Below are 25,646 nucleotides of genomic sequence, written 5' to 3' on the forward strand. Positions count from 1 at the left end.
GTATTAGCAATCTACCATAAAAATTTGGTGATGATAAACTAATAAACAAAAAAGTTATGACAATTCAAACATTCCACAATTTTCACAATTAGTAATAATGTTTTTTAGTGTAAATTATTTCGGCCGGAAAGCGCAGTTTGATGCTGATTTTATTGTTAATGGCCTTGCGTGAGTAAAACAATCTGTTTTTATTATGTATTATGTATATTATATGTACAGTACTGTTCCGATTTTATCACGCCCTCCGCGCATTAGTCGTTTATTGATTAATTTGCTGTTACATTTGAGGACAAGTGTTTTCCCTCTTCTTCAAGATGAATGTTGAAAGCGTGTTTTGCAACGTTAAAAATATTGAAATGGGTATAAATGTTGAAGTATACCCTAATAGAAAAATATGATACAACGTGCTTAACAACCCTTTCGGGCTATCATCTTGATTATACAGGGAATGATACAATCATTCACCCTATCAGCCATGTATAATACATTTTTATTAGGGTATTTCAAAGCATTTTTGAAAAGAGGCGTGATTAAATTGTTTAAACAGATGTCGCTGATGGTACGGTGGCATGACTCTCTGCACTTAGCACTTCTGGCAATTTCTCAGTTGTTGTCGTTTTCGAACTTCCTGCGCCCTGCTTTACCGATGATATACAGATGGCTCGTTTGTCAAAGTCTAGACGGCAGGACGTGCAAATGCGTAAATTTGTATTCAATTTGGGCATAACCAGTCTCTTTCAGTTTATCTATGAGATTTCGTAACTCTTTTGAACATTTTTTTTCACAAGCGGTCTACAAGAGAGCGTTGAGTTGAAGACCTTTGAGAAAGCGACTGTTCATGTTGTTCGTTACATTATAATAAACAAAATCACTTATTAGTTTTAACTGACTAGTTTGGTGTTGTTTGCTTGGACGAAGAAAAAATTTACTATAAAATTTTTAATATCCATAGCGGTAGTATTTTTTTGCTTTTTCGTGAGCATTTTCATGGTATGTATTATACAGACAAACAAACGTAACACTGACGAAATTTTCATTGACCACGCCTTTAACGATCATTTTGAATCTTGGTTGTGGCTTTCATAACCAGAAGAGTGCCCATCGTTTTTCTTTGCGTTTGACGTTTCACACTAGCGCCTTCTGATGACGATATTGCACAACGCAGTGTTTCGTGAAACATTTCCACCAGGTGGTGGTAGTGTGAACTGGGCGATGGATTTTCACGAAAATTGTTCTAGGCGTTTTGTCTGTTTGTCTGTGGTATGTACCTCTCATGCATTTGTTGTTGTTGAAGTTACTCGCATTTTTCCGATCATAAAGTCTGTTCTCTAAGAGGTATTTTTTTGCAGATCAACTAGACGTATACGCGTATATATAAAACTTTTATTATGCAGCTTTCGTCTTCAAAATAAGTTTAATTCCATTTTTCTTATGATCAACAGCTTTTCAACACTATCAAGGGATTTTTTCACCAGTCACGTACAATAAAAAGTATGACAATCTCAATATTTTTGATCACAACACTGGATCGCGTGTAAGGTTCAAATAGATACTATAGTAATTATAAATAATCAAACAAAAATATCATGAAAACAACTTAATTAATTCATGCGGTAGCCTTTACAATAAAATCAGCATCAAAATATAGTTCTCGAAATAATTTACACAGAAAAAAAATTTTTTTTTGTTACTAAATGTAAAAATTGTGAAATGTTTAAAATGTCATAACTTTTTTGTTTATCAGTTTACCATCACCAAAATTTTATGGTAGATAGCTGATATAATGGGCCATTTTCCCTAAAAAATTGACGTTGGTAAAAAGATAGGGTTCTGAGATATTTGAGTTTTTGTGACAAAGATCATATTTTTTTATAGTAAAAAAAGAAATTTTTTACAGTGTATATTTTCTAAGGAATCATCATTTAGTTATCTAACTTTGCTGAAAAATTCATAACAATCGAACAATCCGTTTTTGCTGTACAGCTTTTAGAATATTTTTGAACTATTTTCGCATACACCCTTTTGAAAAGTTAGTCGTGAGTGAATATGAAGGTTTGATATCGAAAAATGGCGATTTAGATGAAATTGAAAAACTGTGCAAAGTTTCAGATATTTTTGAAATGGTCGCTCAGAATCGACTGACATGACTCCGTGGAATTCCTCATTTGCCAAATTGAGTTGAGTTTTATTGATTGCCGGGGGAAACGATTGGTGCTAAATGAGAGGCACCTTATCGTCGTCATCATCATCATCAGCGCCGTCGCCACCGCTGCTTTCATCTGTAATCTGAGGTGGGTCATTGGAGGATCGTGGGAAAGTGCTGCTCTGATTTATTGAACCCGGACCGGATATTATCTTGGTGGTTGTGAGGTGATTGCGTGGTTTGCTGCTAACTTTAATCGAGCGAATGAAAGATGAAAGCTAGGATGAAAGTGACTTACCGGAAATTATCATATCACCCCGTTCCGTCGTCCAGTAGTTTATGGAGGCCGGATATGCCTCCGTGTGGCACTCGAGGATTACGTCCTGACCGAGGTAGGCGCCTTCCAGCTGGCTCGGGATCGACAGCATCGGGGGAACTGTGAAAATTAAACAAAAAAAAAACTATAATAACCAATATTATGCTTCTTGTGTTATTTAATAACCTGTTTCCCATTTCCTATCTTCTATCTTCTATCTTCTATCTTCCATCTTCCATCTTCTATCTTCTTTCTTCTATCTTCTATCTTCTATCTTCTATCTTCTATCTTCTATCTTCTATCTTCTATCTTCTATCTTCTATCTTCTATCTTCTATCTTCTATCTTCTATCTTCTATCTTCTATCTTCTATCTTCTATCTTCTATCTTCTATCTTCTATCTTCTATCTTCTATCTTCTATCTTCTATCTTCTATCTTCTATCTTCTATCTTCTATCTTCTATCTTCTATCTTCTATCTTCTATCTTCTATCTTCTATCTTCTATCTTCTATCTTCTATCTTCTATCTTCTATCTTCTATCTTCTATCTTCTATCTTCTATCTTCTATCTTCTATCTTCTATCTTCTATATTCTATCTTCTATCTTCTATCTTCTATCGTCTATCTTCTGTCTTCTATCTTCTATCCTCTATCTTCTATCTTCTATCTTCTATCCTCTATCTTCTATCTTCTATATTCTATCTTCTATCTTCTATCTTCCTATCTTCCATCTTCCATCTTCCTATCTTCCTATATTCCTATCTTCCTATCTTCTTATCTTCCTATCTTCCTATCTTCCTATCTTCCTATCTTCCTATCTTCCTATCTTCCTATCTTCCTATCTTCCTATCTTCCTATCTTCCTATCTTCCTATCTTCCTATCTTCCTATCTTCCTATCTTCCTATCTTTCTTCCTATCTTCCTATCTTCCTATCTTCCTATCTTCCTATCTTCCTATCTTCCTATCTTCCTATCTTCCTATCTTCCTATCTTCCTATCTTCCTATCTTCCTATCTTCCTATCTTCCTATCTTCCTATCTTCCTATCTTCCTATCTTCCTATCTTCCTGTCTTCCTATCTTCCTATCTTCCTATCTTCCTATCTTTCTTCCTATCTTCCTATCTTCCTATCTTCCTATCTTCCTATCTTCCTATCTTCCTATCTTTCTTCCTATCTTCCTATCTTCCTATCTTCCTATCTTCCTATCTTCCTATCTTCCTATCTTCCTATCTTCCTATCTTCCTATCTTCCTATCTTCCTATCTTCCTATCTTCCTATCTTCCTATCTTCCTATCTTCCTATCTTCCTATCTTCCTATCTTCCTATCTTCCTATCTTCCTATCTTCCTATCTTCCTATCTTCCTATCTTCCTATCTTCCTATCTTCCTATCTTCCTATCTTCCTATCTTCCTATCTTCCTATCTTCCTATCTTCCTATCTTCCTATCTTCCTATCTTCCTATCTTCCTATCTTCCTATCTTCCTATCTTCCTATCTTCCTATCTTCCTATCTTCCTATCTTCCTATCTTCCTATCTTCCTATCTTCCTATCTTCCTATCTTCCTATCTTCCTATCTTCCTATCTTCCTATCTTCCTATCTTCCTATCTTCCTATCTTCCTATCTTCCTATCTTCCTATCTTCCTATCTTCCTATCTTCCTATCTTCCTATCTTCCTATCTTCCTATCTTCCTATCTTCCTATCTTCCTATCTTCCTATCTTCCTATCTTCCTATCTTCCTATCTTCCTATCTTCCTATCTTCCTATCTTCCTATCTTCCTATCTTCCTATCTTCCTATCTTCCTATCTTCCTATCTTCCTATCTTCCTATCTTCCTATCTTCCTATCTTCCTATCTTCCTATCTTCCTATCTTCCTATCTTCCTATCTTCCTATCTTCCTATCTTCCTATCTTCCTATCTTCCTATCTTCCTATCTTCCTATCTTCCTATCTTCCTATCTTCCTATCTTCCTATCTTCCTATCTTCCTATCTTCCTATCTTCCTATCTTCCTATCTTCCTATCTTCCTATCTTCCTATCTTCTTATCTTCCTATCTTCCTATCTTCTTATCTTCCTTTTTTCATATTTTTCTATCTTCCTATCTTCCTATCTTCCTATTTTCCTATCTTCCTATCTTCCTATCTTCATATCTTCCTATCTTCCTATCTTCCTATCTTCTTATCTTCCTTTTTTCATATTTTTCTATCTTCCTATCTTCCTATCTTCCTATTTTCCTATCTTCCTATCTTTCTATCTTCATATCTTCCTATCTTTCTTTTTTTCTGTCTTCCTATCTTCCTATCTTCTTATCTTCCTATCTTCTTATCTTCCTTTTTTCATATTTTTCTATCTTCCTATCTTCCTATCTTCCTATTTTCCTATCTTCCTATCTTTCTATCTTCATATCTTCCTATCTTTCTTTTTTTCTGTCTTCCTATCTTCCTATCTTCCTATCTTCCTATCTTCCTATCTTCCTATCTTCCTATCTTCCTATCTTCCTATCTTCCTATCTTCCTATCTTCCTATCTTCCTATCTTCCTATCTTCCTATCTTCCTATTTTCCTATCTTCCTATCTTCCTATCTTCATATCTTCCTATCTTCCTATCTTCCTATCTTCCTATCTTCCTATCTTCCTATCTTCCTATCTTCCTATCTTCCTATCTTCCTATCTTCCTATCTTCTTATCTTCCTATCTTCCTATCTTCTTATCTTCCTTTTTTCATATTTTTCTATCTTCCTATCTTCCTATCTTCCTATTTTCCTATCTTCCTATCTTTCTATCTTCATATCTTCCTATCTTTCTTTTTTTCTGTCTTCCTATCTTCCTATCTTCTTATCTTCCTATCTTCTATCTACTATCTTCTATCTTCTATTTTCTATGTTTTATTTCTAAATTCCATCTTCTTCAATTCTGCTACATGTCTGTCTATCTTCTTATTTTTCATACATTCATCTTATTTTGCAGCGATATGATACTTTAATCATTAACATTAACTAGTCATCAGCTTAACACTTTCAATAATGAAACAATGTAGCACCTACTCCATTATTCTCGAAATGCATAATTTGTTTCCATGCCTACAAACCAGTTAAGCCGCTTAAAGTCGGCAACACATTAGATAGCTACTCACATTGCACCCTCAGCTGCACCCGTTTGCTAATGGACGGCGGCACTCCGTTGGACGCCACGCACAGGTACGCTGCCATATGCAGCCGGCTCACTCGAGTTATGTGAAGCACCTCTCCGTCCACCACATTCACTGCAAACCAGAGGAAAGGAAAGCAAAGCAAAGGAAAGAAAAATCAGAACCCGAACTTGACACAATCTGCCACCGCCTCGCGCCCGCCCATTCAGTTGCAGAAGAGCCCACGACTAACAACTGACACATCAACTGGCTAATCGCTGCTCTTCAGTCACTGTCGTCTTGTCATCTTCACACTAATTAATTAGTAGTAGCAGCAGTAGCAGCACTCACCATTCTCGCCTCCGATGGCCATCTCGTCACCGTCCTCCCGGCGCCACATCACGTACGGTTCCGGGAAGCCCTTCGCCTTGCACGTCAGCGTTACGTTGGTTCCCTCCCGGACGACCATGTCGTTGCTCGTCAGCGATTCCACAATCGCGGGTGGCACTGTAATTGAAAATTAAATTATGTACAACCGCTTAATTAGATTATAATCGTGTCGGAGTTCGGAGTTCTGGCGCAGAAATAGAGAGAATGGACTGACCCGTTCCGGTGGGGCTTTCGATGAAGATAAAGAAGTTGAAAGGACGCTATGGTTCTTTGAGGAACAGGAAGTTCCTTTCCGGGGGGAGGTGATAATGGTCTGGATAATTGGCTAAGTTGAAAAGTTTTTAAATGCGTTCGAAGGAAACCCAAGTTCGGAAATCTAAACAATCTAAAATGGTCAATTATGACCGGAGGCTTTAAGCCCAATGACCCTTCCAGCCATCTGTTGTTGATTGTTTTGGAAGCCAGTAATCCAACTCGAATTGTTCTAATGTTCTGCTTTAGAGATCTGGTTTACACAGCAAAAAAAATCTTGTGATATCACATCACTTCCGCTGCACATCACTCGCGTCGTAAAAATGATGTACAAATTACATCCTTTCCACACAGCAAATTAGTTGCCGTAACTTGAAAGTGAGTCTAGCAATCGCTAGAACCGGAACGATAGATGTTTCATACATAAGTAAAATATTAGCATGGATTCGTACACTGATCCACTGATTGTGAGGCATATCCCTTGCCACTCGGCTATTTCACCGAGTTAGAAGGAAGGGGATAATTATGATACTGCTTCTTAAGTATTCGCTGGAATGGGTTTGTTGACACAAACATAGTGAGTGTGATAATTGTTGGAAAACGATGTATCCGAGTGAGATTACGTTCGAAAATGGATACATCGCCAAGAATTACGCGGCTAGATATTACAAAATTATTTGCTGTGTAGGAAGGGCGAAACTTTTGACTATAATTTGGGAGAAAAATGAATCATTGAACGGTCAATTAGTATTTGTAACCAAGGGCGTAGCCAGCTTTTCGGTCAGGGGGGGGGGGGGGGGCAAGCACCCTTAGCAAATTTGTGCTTACTAGCTTTTATATCTACACAGCAAAAAAAATCTTGTGATATCACATCATTTTCGCTGCACATCAATCGCGTCGTAAAAATTATGTACAAATTACATCTTTTCCACGCTACAAATTAGCCGCCGTAGCTTGAGAGTGAGTCTAGCAATCGCTAGAACCGGAACGATAGATGATTCATATATAAGTAAAATATTGGCATGGATTTGTACACGGATCCGTTGATTGTGAGGCATATTTCTTACCTCTCGGCTATTTCACCAAGTCAGAAGGTAGGTGATAAATATGATACTGCTTTTAAATATCCGCTGCAATGGGTTTGTTGACACTTTCCGGTGCCAACCGGTGTACGCCCTCATAATGAGTGTGATAATTGTTGAAAAACGATGTATTCGAGTGAGATTACGTTCGAAAATGGATACATCGCCAGAAATTACGCGCCTGGAAATTACAAAATTATTTGCTGTGTATACGCAATACGATGAAATTGAATATAATAACATATTCTAAAAATACTATTTAACCCTTCAGCAAACACGCTGCTGTCTTTTGTACAATACGTTAAAAAACTCGCCTGATCTACATGATTCAAGGTGGTGCTGGAGGCGGTGAGCAATTTCTGGAAGATTAAGGATTTTTAGGACTAGAATTTCTTAGTTCCTGCCCTTTTTAAAATATCTTCAAATACTATTCACTGGAGGAATGCCTCCAGAAATTCTTTAAATAATTAAAAATAAATCATCAGGTAAATCTGGAGAAGTTTTTGAGTACATGTCTAAAAACCCGATTTAATCCACCTATGGTGAACAGAACCCTTCTTACACTTATTAAAATTATTGTTGTATTATTTGTATTTAACATATTTGTTTTGTGTAATTTACCAAAAGTTCAAGAAAATATTGTGGATTTGGCATCTAGTGGATTTGTTTCCAAAATAGCATCATGGACCATGGACTAAACTACCAGAAATGCCAGACACTTCCTAGAGTCTTGTATGGAATGTTTAAAAAATAGCTTACATATTCTGGAATTTTGTATCTTTTATTAACTGCCAAGAGATCTTGAATCGATTAACAAATGGGTAAGAAAATCAGCGAGATACAATATATCTTAATCAGTCAATTAAATTAGCTCCGAAGTACTTGGTATTCATGGTTATGGTGTAAAAACGACAAAAATGATATATCTACTAAGTTAATCAGTTTTGGCATTAGCTAGTTATTTTGGCTGTCTGATTCTTCAAAGCTTTCATTTAACATATTGTTAGTTTCCATAAAATTCCTGTGTATTTGTAATTTGTTATTTATAATTTTGTTGAAAACAATAACCTGCTAGTATACACTTTGTATGAGGTCAGCATCATTTATTTAAAAATAGACTGGTCAAAAACAAATGCAAGATAACAAGTGAATATAATAAAAAAAAAAAGAATTTATTGAAATACTCTTCGTAAGATATCTCAGTAATCAAATGCCGAATCGAAATAAAATTGCAGGGCCTTATACAAGCATATTGTAGCTTTCATTTGGGGCTTTGAGAACCCAAAACGGTTGACAGACGGCTGAGATATTTATTATGGTACCCTTGGCCAAAAATCTCTCAAAGAGTTAACCTGTATTACTCCCAAGTACTCTTTGAAAGATATCTCGGTAACCAAACGTCCAATCCTAATGAAATTGTATAGGGCTCTACTAGAATGTTGTAGCTTTTATTTGGTGCCAGGATAACCAAAATCGGTTGACAGACGGCTAAGCTAAGATATTTATTATGATACTTTTGGTCAAAAATCTCAAAAGGTTTAGTTGTATAAATCCGAAGTACTCTTCGAAAGATATCTCTGTAACCAAATGTGCAATCGAAATAAAATTTCTGGGCGATCTACTAGGGTGATGTAGCTTTCATTTGGTGCCAAGAGAACCCAAATCGATTGACAAACGGTCGAAATATTTATTATGATACACTTGGTCAAAAATCTTAAAAAGTTTAGAAGTATGACTCATAAGTACTCTTCGAGAGATATCTCGGTAACCAAATGTCCAATCGAAAAAAAATTCAATAGCGTTCTACTAAGATGTAGTAGCTTTCATTTGCTTCCAAGAGAACTCAAGTCGGTTGACAGACGGCTGAGAAACGTGCGTGACTTTTTTTTGTAACGCACATACACACACGCACACATACACACATACACACACACATACAGACATTTGCTCAGTTTGTCGAGCTGAGTTCATTGGTATATGAGACTCGGCCCTCCGGGCCTCGGATCGAAAGTCGGTTTTTCGAGCGATATTTATACCCTTCTTATGGGTGTAAGAAGGGTAAAAAGAATTTATTGAAATACTCTTCGTAAGATATCTCAGTAATCAAATGTCGAATCGAAATAAAATTTCAGGGCCTTATACAAGGATATTGTAGCTTTCATTTGGTGCTTAGAGAACCCAAATCGGTTGACAGACAGCTGAGATATTTATTATGGTACCCTTGGTCAAAAATCTCTCAAAAAGTTAACCTTACTCGCAAATACTCTTTCAAAGATATCTCGGTAACCAAATGTCCAATCCTAATAAAATTGTATAGGGTTCTACTAGAATGTTGTAGCTTTCATTTGGTGCCAGGATAACTGAAATCGGTTGACAGACGGCCAGAATATTTATTATGATACACTTGGTCAAAAATCTCAAAGTTTAGTTGTATAAATCATAAGTACTCTTCGAAAGATATCTCCGTAACCAAATGTCCAATCAAAATAAAATTTCTGGGCGATCTACTAGGATGGTGTAGCTTTCACTTGGTGCCAAGAGAACCCAAATCGATCGACAAACGGCCAAAATATTTATTATGATACCCTTGGTCAAAAATCTTAAAAAGTTTAGATGTATGACTCAAAAGTACTCTTCGAGAGATATCTCGGTAACCAAACGTCCAATCGAAAAAAAATTCAATAGCGTTCTACTAGGATGTAGTAGCTTTCATTTGCTTCCAAGAGAACTCAAATCGGTTGACAGACGGCACATACACACACACACATACACACATACACACATACACACATACACACACACACATACAGACATTTGCTCAGTTTGTCGAGCTGAGTTCATTGGCATATGAGACTTGGCCCTCCGGGCCTCGGATCGAAAGTCGGTTTTTCGAGCGATATTTATACCCTTCTTATGGGTGTAAGAAGGGTAATAATGATTGAAGGATTTCTAAAATTTCAGAAGGAACTCCTGAATGAATTTTTGAAGAGAACCCGAGAAGAATTTCTGAAGAAATAATTTGAAGAATTCCCGGAGCAATCCCTGGAAGACTTCCTGGATAAACCCCTGAAGTAAGGTACACCGGGGCAAGTTGAAACGGGTGGGGCAAGATGAAACAGCGGGTTAACATGATGTTTTCTAATGATGATAAACAGTTTGATCGCCATAACACATAGTTTTTGATTTTAACAATCTTTTAGCGAAGGTTAAATTTTCAAGTTGTATTGAAATCTATTTCAAAACTGCCCCGGTGTACCTTAATTCCTATAGGAATGCTTGGAGGAAGCCCTATAGAATCCCTAGGGGAATGCCCGTAGGAATTCCCGGAGGAATTCCCGTTGAAATTCCCGGAGAGGAATTCCTGGCAGAATTTCTGAAAGTGTACCTGGAGGAATTCCTGTATAAATAATGGGACGAATAGAAATCCTAGAAGAAATTCTAGATAAATTTCTGAAGGATTCCTTGGAGGAATTTCTGGCGAAATTCCTGGAGGAATTCTGGGAGGAGTCCCTCAAAAAAAAAATCAGAATAAATCTCTTGTGGAATTCCTAGAGGAAATCTTATAGAAATTTCAAAAAAATCCTTGGGGGAGTTCTTAGAGAAGGAATTCCAGGAGGAACCCCTGAAGCAATTCCTGGGAAAATATCTAGAGAGAATCCTGGAGAAACTTCTAATAAACAAATTCTTAACGTAATTCCTGCAAGAATTATTGGATGAGACCGAACAGGGAATCCTGTAGAAATTCCTGGAGAAATTTCTTGGATGAATTCTGGGACCAATCCCTGGAAAAAATACTGGAGTAATCCAGAGAAATTCCGGGAGGAATTGCTGGAGAAATTTCTGAAAAAATCCCTTGAGAAATTCCAAGAGGATTTCCTGGAAAACCCCTTGGAGGACTTTCTGGAGGATTCCCGGGACGAATTTCTGGAAATATCCCTGAAGCAACTCCTGGATAAATTTCTGAAAGAATTCCTGAAGGAATGTCTGGAGGAATCCCTTGAAAATTCCTGAAAGTATTCCTGGAATTTCCTGGAAGAATCTCTGATAAAATCCCTAAAGGATTTCCTGAATTGCTGACATAATTTCCTGGAGGAGTTCCTGAAGAAATTCCTGGGGTATTTCCTGCAGGAATTACTAGATGAAATCCTGGAAATTGCCTGGAGGAATTCCTAGAGGTATTCCTGTGAGAATTGATGGAGAAATCTCTAGAGGAATTCTTGGAAGAACTTCTAGATGAATTTCTAGATAAATCTCCAGATAAATGTAATGTTGGTGGCACGACTGGTGCTATTGTTCGTAGACATTTTCCCTGAAGAAGGTACAAACAAGGACCGAAACGTTGACGATGATTTAAAAGAATCAACACAAGGTTTCTTCGACTGTATTGCCGGAAAATGTCTACGAAAATCTCCAGATAAATTCTTGTAGATTTTTATATCCGAAAACACCCCTTGAGAAATTCCTGGAGGAAATCCTGGAGAAATTCTCGAAGGAATTCCTAAACGAATCCCTGGGGGACCCTTGAAGAAATTTGTGGAGAAACCCCAGTAGAAATACCTGGGGGAATCCCTGAAAAATTTCTGAAGGTACTCCAAGAAGTTCTTCTCCTGGAAGAATTTCTGAAGAAATAGAGGAATTCCTGGAAGAACCCTTGGGGGAACTTCTGGAGGATTTCCGGGAGGAATCTTCTAAGGATTTTCTGGAGGAATCCATGAGAAAATCCCTGGAGAAATTCGTGATGGAATCTCAGGAGAAACTCCTGAAGAAATGCCTGGAGTAATCCTAGAGAAAATGCTAACAAAATTTATAAAGGATGACCTGGGGTAATTCCTGAAGGAGTTTCTGAAGAAATTCCTGTATACAATCCTGGAGGAATGCCTGGAGCAAATTCCTAGAGATATTCCTGTGGAAATTGCTGGAGGAATCCATGATGACATTCCTGGAAGAATCTCTAGAGAAATTCTTGAAAGAATAACTGGATAAGTTTCTAGAGGAATATCCAGAGGAATGCTGGGAGATCTATACTACTCTTCAATTTCTGAAAAAAAAAAACATGAGAATATCTTGGAGGAATTTCTGGCGGAATTTCTGGAGGAATTCCTGGAGAAATCCTCGAAGGAATTCTTGAAGAAATTTGTGAGGAAATCCCTGGAGGAATTTCTTGAGAAATTTCTGGAGGAATACCTGGAGGAATCCCTGAAAGAATACTAAAGGTTTTTTTTTTTAACGAGATTTTTAGCCCTAGGCTAGTTCATCTCGGGACCCACACTTTACTTCCCTTCCGAAGGAAGAACTCACATTTTGCGAGTTTGTCGGGAGTGGGATTCGATCCCAGGTCCTCGGCGTGATAGTCACATGTTCTAACCATTACACCAGGTTCGCTCCACGAACACTGAAGGTATATCTGGAGAATTTTCTGCAAGAGTTTCTGAAGAATCCCCGAGAACCGATTGACTTATTCTTTGAGACAGGATCAGATAGGCACAGCATCAAGCCATGTGCAAAAAATCAAGTCAATCGGTTTGAAATTGACTGAGTTATAGCAGCAAGTGCCCAAAATAGGTGCTCCTTCCCAAATGATACCAGACCCTATGTAGTTTGTCAGTACGTTGGAAATCTTTTGAGAATGTCCTCCGATATTTCTTCGGAAGTTAATTTGTCCGTTGTGAAATTCTTTGCATTGAAGTTGTCTTTACTAATCCTTTGGAAATTTCTGCGTCTATTCCTTTGAGAATATGAAATATATTTTCTCGCCAATTTGTATGTTATTTTTTCTTTTGGATATCGTTTTGAAATTTTCTAGCAGAAACCTTTTGGTAAGTGTTTTGAAAATTCCTTTGGTAATTCCATTGAAATGTGTTAAGCAATTTCGTTGGAAATTTATTGAAAAATTCCCAAGGTAATTATTTGACCCTTCCTTCAAAAATTTCTTTTGGTATTCATTCTGTGTGCATTTCATTGACAATTTTATTGATTTTTTTTTGTAAAATCCTTATTTTTTTTAAATTTCTACGGAATCCGCTGGGCAACGTCTCTAGATATTCCTACGGAAATCTTTTGATAACACCATCTTTAAATCCTTATAAATTTTGCTCATAAATTTCCTACGAATCTTTTTTGGCCATTAATTTAGAAAGTTTTAATGCAATTCCAACCAAAATTCCTTCAGTATTTTCTTCTGCAATACCTTTGGCCATTCTATTGACAAATTTTCGGAAAATGTTTTTGATAATTCACACCCACAATCTACACACTCAAAACAGATTTGCGGGCTCGGCAAAAACGCGCACAGCCGTCTGCTCAGTAAAACTATCAGCTGATATCCCAGCAAAAAGTGACATTTGTTAGCTGACTCTCAGCAAAACGATTGCCGAAGCTCAGCAATGAACTGTCAAAATTGCTGAGATCTCAGCAAAATTGTTGTTTGCTGATAACTCGGCTGTGCAAATCTCGGCAAAAGAATGGAAAAATGCTGATATCCCGGCAATCTGAATTAAGCGTGTAAAATGCTGAAATTTCAAAAACAAAAATGATCAAATCAATACAAACAGGAATAGTCTATTTAATTTCCAATTAAAAATGCTGAAGCCCCCATAAAAACTACTTGATAAATTCCCGAAGACATTGCGCAACAAATTTCAAAAGAAATTGCCTAAAAAGTTACGGAGGAAAATTTTCAAAGAAGTTCCCAAAGATTGGGTTTCCTTTTTAAAAGGACACTGTACTCCGTCTCCAGCCAGGAGCTGTCCAATGCAGAGTTTTTCGTATGACTGGACTGATAAACGAGCCCACACTGCGTGACTAACAAGACGACTAAACGACTTGTGCCGCAAATCACATGGCCACGAAGCCCTGAAATTGTAAAATAATACCTGAAGAAACTATTTACAAAAACATTTCCAGAGTAATGAGCGTTGAAAACGTTTGACTCAACTTGAAATTGTTAATAACAGAAAAAAACTATAGCGATTTTAATCATAAAACAAGATTTAAACGAGATTTAAATCATAAAACAAGATGTTTTAGTAAATTGCTCTATTTTTAATATGCAACCCATTACTTTTTTCAATTTATTGCCGGCTATGTTGTTTCTTCCCATCAAAATACATATATATTCAAGTCAATTAGAGGGAATTTAAATTAACTAATAGTTAGCATCTTGAATTTTGAAACGACGTTGAAGTTTTGGATAATTTGGTGTTACAGTCGAAAACTAATCTAATCGTTCTAATTTTGTTCCGTGTTAAGAATTTTGTCAAAAGTCAAAGTTTGGTCAAACAATTTTTACAGCTCATTATATAAGTCATGAATGGTCATTTCATTCGGTTCATTAAATCCGGAGATATATCATATTAGCTATCGGATAATTAGGCTGACACGAATTTCGATTTTTTTTATGTTACCCTCTCCCCTTTGGAAAATTTTCGTCGGAATTCGACATTTTGAGGGGAGACACAAATCAATTATTTAAGAAATTTAAAATATTTAAAGGGAAATTAGGGTCATCGAGAAAATGTCCTAACAAACTTGATGAGTTTGCCGATTTTGTCTAAATGTTTGGGTAATTTTTCATCGATACATTTATTATTTATCATCCCCCCCCCCTTGATGAGTCAGAGAGAAAAGTGATAAAGAAGAAAATGAGATTTGTTCCGGCCTTATACCTTTTTCTAGAATCTTTATAACTTCATGCAGAATAGCCCGAACTCCTCCAAATTTGTTGGACCACTGATACACAACTGGCTGATCAATTTGGAGTGAAAATTTGAGAATATTTTAAGCTTTTTCTAAAAATAACAGGTAGTTGAACAGTTTTTGAAAGTGAAAATTTTGCCTGCCATGATCATTTTGTGTATCTCCTGTATTTCTTCAAACATTTCTAAAGGAATATCATCAAATCGCCTATCATCACACACCTTGAAAACTCGTCAATTGCTGCACACCTCATAAGGAAACCATGGAGTGTGCAACAGTTGGCGATTTACTCTATATTATATTTCAGAGGATTACACGAAAAAATCTAAAACAATAATAACATAAAAAATCTAAAGGTAATTCTGCAAAAGTTCGGAAGACTTGGAAATCTTTACAGATTTTTCAAAACTAGTTTCGAAAATGGCCGCGAAACTTCAAGAAAACCATTCAAATCTTTAATGAAAATTCTTACAGAAACTCCAATTGCTTCACTTCTTTTCGAAACACTAGAATTCTTCTTTTTTTTAAATAGGGTAATCTTACATTCTAATATATTCAACGTCGACAAAGAAACCACGTGAAGATAGGCGTATCTTTCCGAAAAAGGATTGGATTCCCACTTTAGTCAGGGAAAACTTTTCGTTTAAAAGGCTAAAATTGATGAATTTCCACTTTTTTTGACTGTAGGATTTTTTATGATCACCACTCTGGCGTAGTACGTACTCAGCGTGCTTGTTTGTGCCAAAATTACTCTAATGCATGACTACGGTTATTTACGAAGCAATTATTTCGGTATCTATACAAGTTTTGAGGAAGTATTAGGAGGCACCTTCTGATTTTTTCCGTTTTGAAACCATTCGAAAATGGTTTCAGTAAAACTGAAAATCATTTCCAACCTGGCAAATATTCTAAAGATGCCTTGATCCTTCTTCTAAATGTGTATGGAAACCAATTTTGAAAGCTTTACTCCGTGATTTTATAAAAAAAAAACAAAAAAAGTGTAAATACTTCCAGTTTTGTCTAAATGAGATATCATCAATGGATGCTTCGTGTAGTCATTGACCATGCCATTATTGAAGCAGACTTCAAAAGTGTGGTTAGCCCAAAGATTGATTGACACCATATTAACGGGCCTTTTGGTTGACCGAATTTAACAGGGAAACATATATATATAGTTTTTAGTCACAATAATATAAGGCTACGATAATCACTTTTTACTTTTTTCGGCAGCTTTGTTCTTCTTATCATTGGAACTTGTGGTATTTTCTTAAACCTGTTGAACTTTGTTTTGCCTGTAAAATTTCCCTATCAAACTGAATGTACGGCCAAGTTTTAAATAATTTTGGGCCTGTCAGAACGCGTTATAACGAAAAATAAAACAAAGTAGTTGAAAATACTCAAAGTCACTTAAATAACGCATGATCAAAAAGTGAAACGAACCTGGGAGACTGTTCTGGGTGACCTGGGTTCGAATCCCACTTCCGAAAAACTCCCATAATGTGAGTTCTTCCTTCGGAAGAAAAGTTCAGCGTGGGTCCCGAGATAAACTAGTCTAGGAGCTAAAAATCGCGTTAATATGAAACAAAATCAAAAATCAATTTAATTGATATTCCACTGACCCTGATTTGATTTCCGCTGAAACAACTTTACGATAATTCAACCCATTGCTCGAGAGCTTGACTTTACGTCACCGAACAAAAAAGTTATGCTTCACAATCGCATTTCAATCATTTAATCGGTTTTAGGGCATGAACCACGCACACTGTGGAGATCCCGAACAAGTGTAACAAAATTTATATCAGTCATTAGGAATCTGAAATCGGAAAACCGTGGTGGATTACGACGGGTTACATGCGATCTGCAGTGGCCCCGTGCCGCGACCGAAAGCGGTGATAAATGTTCCATAAAATCTCTTAATGATGGAGTGGAGCGATATGGCGGCAGAAGTTGCCACTGCTTTGGCGGGTCGGTTCCGTTTCGATTGAAATTGGATTCAATCAAATTTGTTTCGGCGAGCGTCGGCGAAGGGCGAGAAGCTTGTAAAGAGTTTGGCGGAGTGGAGAGGCTCTGAGTATTCACGCTTCTGGGTGGTTTATTATCGATGAGCGATATCCGGCGGACTGTAATAATTGTTTGACTTCCTCATTGGCTGGCAATCGCTTTGGGTGGTTGATGATGGATGACAATCGAGTAAATTTCGATTTGATGGTTTTGTTTCAATTGATTTGATATGTCTGTTTGGGGTTTGGATTGGGGAATTGACCGAACGAACGAATTCTACTTAAAATGGCATTGACTTTCAAAATCCATTTGCTCCACCTCTTAGGTGGACATAGATTTTTCACCGGTTCGAATATTCTGCCCACAATGTTCATGTGACCCAAAAAGCAGACAAATAGATCGGATCTCGTAAAAACCGTTGTCTGGATGTTGAGCCGTTCTCGCCCATGATTTTCAATAGCACTGAGCGGTCGATTCTGTCATATACTGCCTTAAAGCCGAATACGTTGGATCTTGGTAATCACATTCTTTCTGAAGAATTTGTCGTACAATAAACATCTGGTCCGTTGTAAACCAGCCGTCGATAAGTTTACTTAATAATTTCACGATAAGAGATGATCAAGGATATCACATTCTAGGCAGCATTCAAAATTGTAGTACTGCCCGAAAAACAACTGGCTCACACCTTTTTACCTCAAAAGCATCATGCACAAGGAAAAACTGTTTTTTTTTTTTACAGCACAATAAAATGTAAAGTATCCACATATGTACAAGCCGCAAGCGTATCACACCGGAAAAGGTAAAAGAGAAAAAAGTACAATTTCCGACCGCCGCCAGCAGCAGCAACCACGGTTAGCGGCACACCCCCGCCGGGAATTTATGCAAATTTCAGAATTCAAATGAGCATAACAATTTAGAGTATATTAAATATATTGGAGTCACGGGAGGTCCGCCCCTCTCTTCGGAAGACCAAGTAGGTACGATGCGGTACGATGAGAGAAGGAAGATACGGCGAAGCGGAAAATATGATAATTTTCCAGTGATAGCAAACTTGCTGCGGGGTCTCCAGTTAGCCTAGTGGTTAAGGCTATGGATCGCCAATCCGGAGACGGCGGGTTCGATTCCCGTTCCGGTCGGGAAAATTTTCTCGACTCCCTGGGCATAGTGTAAATATCATTGTACTTGCCTCACAATATACAAATTCATGCAATGGCAGGCAAAGAAAGCCCTTCAATTAATAACTGTGGAAGTGCTCAAGGAACACTAAGTTGAAGCGAGGCAGGCCAAGTCCCAGTGGGGACGTAGTGCCATAAAGAAGAAGAAGAAGAAGCAAACTTGCTAGGTGGTGCTGGGATAGGTCCTCCAGCCTTCTCCTCCTTTGGGTCTGATTTTGGTGGTAAAACTTTGCGGTCCTGTGTAAATGGTTTTTGAGGGTGTTGTGGTTTGCTGGTAAGTACCAATGATAGCTACTGTTGTTGTATGGTGCAATGAATATACGGATACGAGCAGTTGCGGAGTTTCGCTGTTGCACTTCAATGATGCAAAAAAATTGGTGCCATGTTTCTCTTGTTTTCCTGTAATGACTTGACTCACCATTCCAATCTGGCAGCCAATCTTTTTCTCTCTGATCCCTGGTAATCTGGAAGTTAATTGAGCGACTTCATCTTCTGAAGGAAGCAAGAAAAAATTCCACTTCACCGAAATTCAACCCTAAAGACCGAAAGTCCACAACCCCACATCAAAAGCCAATCACCTTCCACCCGAACCAGTTGAACCCTTCCCCAAATGATGGTGATTGACTTCTGTGCGTTGATTCCCAAATTAGGCGGCTCACACAGATACACACAAACACACTTACCGACGACCTGCAGGTAGCCCTTCCGTGACCGCATCGGGTCGGTGTTGACCTGGCACATGTACCAGCCCCGGTCGCTCTCCTCCACGTCCCGGATGTGCAGATACCAGGACCGGTGGTCGTTGTACGTCAGGCTGATCCGGGGGTTCTGCGTTATCACATTGTGATGAATGGATAAGATGGTCTGGGTGTCGACCCGAACCCAGGCGACCTGTGTGCGGGGAAGAGATGAGAGAAAGAAAACCGGAAATGATTAGAGATTGAGACACATTGGAAGGGTTGCTATTTGGGTTGTCGCTGCAACTGAGACTGATCATGATTCAAGAAATTTTGTTGAAGAGTTGTTTTTGTTTTTGCTATAGAAGTGTTATTAAGAATAAATATAATTGATAAGCACACACGAAAAATTCCACCCTCGCGAAAGCTGTACTGTTTGATTTAATTTTTGATTTCGTCAAGATCTTTGAATGATTTTTGTTTCTGGAACGTTTGACAAGTCAGATTGGTTTAACCAGGTTACCAGATATTCTTCTGCAAATTTCTAAACAAATTCTTCTAGTAATTACTCCAGGTATTTATTCAGGAGGTTTGTAAAAACAAAAGATTTCGGTTCAGTTATGCCCATGTGGTGCCCGAGCCTTCCAAATAAATGAATAAGTAAAAAAATAAAAATCTTCAGGAACTCCTCCAGTTATACGTCCAGCGATTACTGAGATTGCATTAAGAAGAATACCTTGATTTTTCAGATTTTTTTTACGGTTATGCTTCAGGAATTTATCTTACCAGTTCTTGCAAAATCTACTCCAGATTCAATTCGTTGGCATTTTTCAAGAAATTCTTCTAAAAATACATACTTCCAAAGATGCCTTCAAACATGTTTCATTTTATAGACTGATTCTTTCATTTTTTTTTGTTCTTGCAGAGTTACCTTCAGAAAATCCTACAGAGACCCCTCAGAAATTTATCGAGGGATTTCTTCAAGAATTTCTCCAGTATCTTCTTTGTCTGTAATTTCTGCAGGGATTTCTGCAGATATTCAAAACATTCCACATAAACTTTTTTACGGATTTCTCCAGGAGTCCCTCCACAAGTTTCTCAGGCAATTTGTGCCCTTGGAATTACTTCCAGAGGTCCTCCTGAAGTTTACCATGATTTTATTTCTCAAGGATTTGAGGTGGTATCTTAAGGAATTGCTTCACTTATTTTCCCAGGCACTTTATCAAGGAATTCCTCCAGAGATACCATCGGAAATGGCTTCAGGAATTTTTGTCTGAGAATCTCTCCAACAAATTAAAACAAAATCTTCTATGAACCTCCAAAGGTAACACCAGGAGTTTTCTTCAGAGATTCCTTCAGATATTTCCTTTTTCTTAAAAAAAACTCAAGGAATTCTTTCTATAATCCTGCAGTATTTGTGTATGCAATTAGTAGGAAAACTCCTGAAAAAAAAACTGAAAGATTTTCCGAAAAAAAAAAAATCTTTAAAAATTTTAATGTAATTATTAGAGGAATTTCTGAAAAAAATCCATTTACGAACTTTGGAAAAAATCTGAAAATGAATCCCTGAAGGAAGTTCAAAAAAAAAAAAAATAAGCAGAATCCATGTGAAAGTCTCAGAAGTATTTTTGAGGAATCTCAAGAGGTATGAAGTCCCAGGATATTCCTTGAAGAAAACCATGAAATTTCCTGAAGAAAAATTTGGAGAAATTCCTCAAGTAGCACTCGGTGGAATTCCTAGAAAAGTTTATTTTGGATCATAAAAAAAACCCGAGCTAGGTGGGTCGATCAACAAGTGGAGGACGTTTTACGGACCCTTCGCAGAGTGCGGAATTGGAGACGCACGTACAGCCATGGATCGAGTAAAATGGAGGCGACTCCTACGTACAGCAGAGGACACTCAGGTCTCACCGGTAAGTAAGAAAATACCTGGAAAATCCTTCGATAAAGTTATTGGAGGATTTTCGGAAAGTACTCCTGGAGTGTTTTGTGGACATACTTCAGAAGGAGTTCCGGAAACACATCTAGATAAGCTTCTGTAAGAATCTCAAAAAAAAAAAACTTTAAAAGGAATTTCTGTATAAATTTCAAGGATATTTTTGAATTAGATTCTTGAAGAATCCGTGGAGAAATTCTTAGAGTTTAACTTTGAGTAAATTTCGGAGGAATTTCGGAGAAAAACAAGGAGAGATATCCCGAGGAAATCCTGATGGAATCTTCGTATGAACTCCTGCAGGAATTTCTAGAGGAATTCATGCAGAATTTTCTCGATAAATCCCCGAAGAAACTCTCGGATTTCTGTTGGAATTTTCAAAGGAATCTGTACTGCGAATCCTGACTAAATCAATGGTAGACTTCTTCAAGGAATACCTTACGAAATTGTGAAGAATAATTTGGAAGATTTTATGAACTGGAATGTGTTTTTGCCTTTCTCGTACACCAAGGTGTACCGAAAGGCTATATGTTCACTCCAAAAATGAAATTTCGATAGAGCCCCCAGAGGGGCAAGTGTCATATACCAATCGACTCAGCTCGACGAGTTGAGATGATGTCTGTTTGTGTGTATGTGTGTGTGTGTGTATGTATGTGTGTGTGTATGTGTACAAAAAAGGTCACTTTTAGATAGTAAATATCAACCGATTTTAACGATCGACGGCTCATTCGACGCGGCATCTGGTCCCATTGTTTCCTATTGAAAATGGCTCGGATCGGTCCAGCCGTTCCGGAGTTATGGCCATTTAGGTGTTCCGGAACCGGTACCCCTGGAAGGGGCCAAACATGAAGATGCACCAAACCCATGCATGCGACCCATCAAACCACGGCATTTACGATTATCTGATGAACGGTAAGCAGGAAAATAGTCTCAGACCATATCTGAACTGGTAGTGTTCCGGAACCGGTTCTGGGTGTCCCGCCGGAAGTGGCCAAATATCAAATTGAACATAACTCATGCATACGACACATCAAACAGCGGCTTTTTCGATAATCCGATGAACGGTTAGCAGGATATCAGACCACATCTGATTCGGTAGTGTTCCGGAACCGGTTCCGGATGTCCCACCGGAAGTGGCCAAATATAAAAGAGTACCAAACCCATACATGCGACACAACAAACAGCGGCATTTCCGATAACCTGATGAACGGTAAGCAGGAAAACAGTATCAGACCATATCTGAATCGGTAGTGTTCCGGAACCGGTTCCGGATGTCCCACCGGAAGTGGCCAAATATAAAAGAGTACCAAACCCATGCATGCGACACATCAAACAGCTGCATTTTCGATAACCTGATGAATGGTTAGCAGGAAAACAATAGCAGACCATATCTGAACCAGCAATGTTCCGGAACCGGTTCTGGGGGTCCCAACGGATGTGGCCAAATATAAAAGAGTACCAAACCCATGCATGCGACACATCAAACAGCGGCATTTTTGATAACCTGATGAACGGTTAGCAGGAGAGCAGTATCAGACCATATCTGAACCGGTAGTCCGGAACCGGTTCCGGGGTTCTCGACGGATGTGGCCAAATATAAAAGAGTACCAAACTCATGCATGCAATACAACAAAAAACGGCTTTTCTGATAACCTGATGACTGGTTATAAAAGAAATAGGTTAGGACCACATAAGGGACAGCCGATAGTGCCGTAATCAGTTCTGGGTGTCCCTCCGAAAGCGGCTAAATATAAAATAGAACTGCACCTATGTATGCGACACAACAAGGCTAGGATTTCTTGATAACCTTTTGAACGTTAGCAAGCAAACAGGTTCCGACCGGTGAAAAAAATGTCTTACGCATATGGTCAAATCTCAACCGTTACGTAATAATTGAACATTACATGTTTTTGACTTTGCTTGTCTCAAACTAGCTATAACTTGAAAATGGTCAAACTTATCGCATTTGAAAGATTATCAAATTTGCTACAAAAAGATCTTGGAATCTATTGGTTTAGTTAGATAACTAAAGCAAAAAAGCTCGAAAGTAGTGTTTTGCCTTTCTCGCACACTTAGTGTACTATAAAACTATATATTCACTCTCAAAACGATTTTTCGAAAAGAGACTCGGTGGATCAAGTCGCATATACCAATCAACTCAGTTCAACGAATTGAGATTATGTCTGTATGTGTGTATGTATGTGCGCAAAATAAGTACACTCACTTTTAAGGCACTTCCCATTGGCCGTTTTTTTTTCGGATTATAGCTTGAATCGAACCGGAATTGTTTGCTATCCTAAATGGTCCAGATCGGCCAAGGCGTTCCGTTCCGGAGTTATGGCCATTTCAATGATCCGGACCAGCACCGGTAGAACTGGCCGTACATAAAACTGAACTAGCCCATCATGCGATAAATCAAACTGCAGCAATGTTTGTAACCCTTAGCATGGTTGACGAGTTTTGTGCGGAAATCAACACTGGAGACCAGAAGCTCCACGATGTCGGCCCAAAATTCAAGATGGCAGCCAAATGTTCAAGGTGGCGGCTCAAAATTCAAGATCGCGGCTGTTTACTAGAGATTTAGGCTCTTAAAGCATGCTCTATGGGAATATTTAATATGGGGAAGATATCTGGACTCCTAAAATGGCGACTAGAATATCCAAGATGGCGGTCTTAAATCCAAGATGGTGGCTTCAAATTCAAGATGGCTTCTGTTTAAACAAGTTTAAGGCTCTAAAACCATGGAAGATGTCCGGAGTCAAAAAATGTCGACCAGAATGTACAAGATGGCGATCTAAAATCCAAGATGGCGGCTTCAGTTTCAAGATGGCGGCTGTTTGATGGAGATTTAAGCTCTAACGGTTGTTTAATGAAGTTTTCGGCTCTAAAACCGTGCAATATTGGTATAGTTGGTATGGGGAAGACTTCCAGAGTCCAAAATGGCGATCAGGATATCCAAAATGACGATCTAAAATTTAAGATGGCGGCTCCGAATTCAATATCGCGGCTGTGTAATGGAGTTTTAGGGCCTGAAACAATGCATTTTTGGTATATTTGGTATGAGGATGATGTCTGGATTCCAAAAATAGCGACCAGAACATCCAAGATGGCAATCTTTAATCTTAAATGGCGGCTTCAAATTCAAGATAGCGTCTTTTTCTTGAGAGTTTGAGGCTCAAACATTGAAAGCCAGATAAACGATATGATTTCTGGTATCATGAAATGGATTTCTGTTAATTGTATGAAAGAGCGATATACATAAACATTTCGCTTGAGTTTTATTGAAATGGGGTTTCGAAGGCACGAGAAAGGCGCCATCACCGCTAGGTGGATTAATTAGGGTTTTTAATTTTAAGCTAATTCTACACTTATAATTTATCTAAAAGAACTATTCAAACAGTTCTTAGTTTGGAGATTTTTTTGAGGAAGTATATACAAAAGAATCCTAGAAGAATTTCTGAAGAAAAAAAAATATGGATTTTGTGATTTTTTTTATTATCGTACAAATTAATACGATGGTTCTCAGAATTCATTGATTTTTTTTTCACAAACAGGATTTATGTATACATGAACAAAAACTAAATTGAAAAGAATCAGGGTTGCCTTTGATCTTGTGCCGACTTTTCGAACCCTCTAAGCAAAATACCCTCTTCGAATGAGTGTAATCAGTTTTTACCTTTTAATTCCGCCCTATTTTGCTTTTTTTTAACAGATACGCGAATTTCGACTACCATTCGTAATCTTCCTCAGAATAAATAATAAGCAAAAAAGGGCGGAATTAAAAGGTACAAAACTGATTACACTCATTCGAAGGGTTGCCTAACTTTCCGAAAAACTCCAGTGGAAAACAAACATTTCCCACAGACACCACCCACTTTGAAAAATCATTACTCAAGAACGAATCATCGTAGACACATTTTTTTTTGTAAAATCATAAGCAAATTTTCTTAGCAGTTAAAAAAAATAAAACGAAAATTGTTTTCCACAAAATTTTTCACTGTTGAGGAAAGTTAGTTGATAAATCGAAAAAAAAACCTATTTAGGAAGTCCGGGAAAATTATCAAAAAAATATTTTTGGAAGGAAATTAAATAAGCTATATTCTGTGAAATTTTCAAGATGTGGTTTTCCTCTATTCCTGAGTTATTACCAATTATGTGGACATTTTCCAGACGTGCTATACGAATCGTTTGTGTAAAAAATCATAACTTGAGAATGAAGCATCGTAAGCACAGTGTTTTTTTTTTATGAAATTGTGCTTCTCATTTTCTCAACATTTAAAATAATTAAAAAAGAAAATCGTTTTCCACAAAATGTTCCACTGTTGAGGAAAATCCGTTAGAAAAATCGGAAAAACTATTAACGAAGTTCGGAAAAATTCCCAAAATAAATATTTTTTGAGGGGAATTTTAAAAGCTATATTCTGTAAAAATTTCAAGATGTTTTTTTACGTTCCAAAAATACTTTTTTGAGAATTTTCCTAAATAGTTTTTCCGACTTTTCCAACCGATTTTTTTCAAAAGTGGAAAATTATTGGGAAAGCAATTTTCATTTAGTATATTTTTTGACGCATGCAAGGAATAAAATCGGTGCCGTAATCGCTAGTTTTCGAATAGGATGAGTTTGGGAACGTGAGATTACTTATGGCACTCACACTTTTCAAAAATCAGGAGGAATCTTCATAGAAATGGTTCGAGGAATTGCGGGACAAAAACCCACAGAAAAACCTGTAGAAATCCGGTAATTGGAAGAGAAATCCTTCATTTCTGCAATTACGCCTTGTAAAATTTGATGCTTTTTAATATAGCAACAAATTCTGTATGCAATTTGGTAAGCCACGTTGGGTGAAAGTACGGCTC

General features: G+C 37.6%; 1 protein-coding gene across 2 annotated transcripts in view; it reads right to left on the bottom strand.

The window, feature by feature from the left end:
• The window catches only part of LOC109621350 (lachesin), a 693,807-nt gene that overhangs the window by 138,317 nt on the left and 529,844 nt on the right, over positions 1–25,646 (bottom strand). For both annotated transcript variants that reach the window (XM_062849468.1, XM_062849469.1), the window contains 4 exons: positions 18,863–19,070; positions 5,936–6,091; positions 5,591–5,719; positions 2,442–2,579 (listed from right to left, as the gene is read on the bottom strand). In XM_062849468.1, coding sequence (XP_062705452.1) covers positions 2,442–2,579; positions 5,591–5,719; positions 5,936–6,091; positions 18,863–19,070 — 631 coding nt within the window. The remainder of the gene's footprint in view (positions 1–2,441; positions 2,580–5,590; positions 5,720–5,935; positions 6,092–18,862; positions 19,071–25,646) is intronic.

Source organism: Aedes albopictus, chromosome 2 (genome assembly GCF_035046485.1).
Source record: "Aedes albopictus strain Foshan chromosome 2, AalbF5, whole genome shotgun sequence".
Taxonomy (NCBI): domain Eukaryota; kingdom Metazoa; phylum Arthropoda; class Insecta; order Diptera; family Culicidae; genus Aedes; species Aedes albopictus.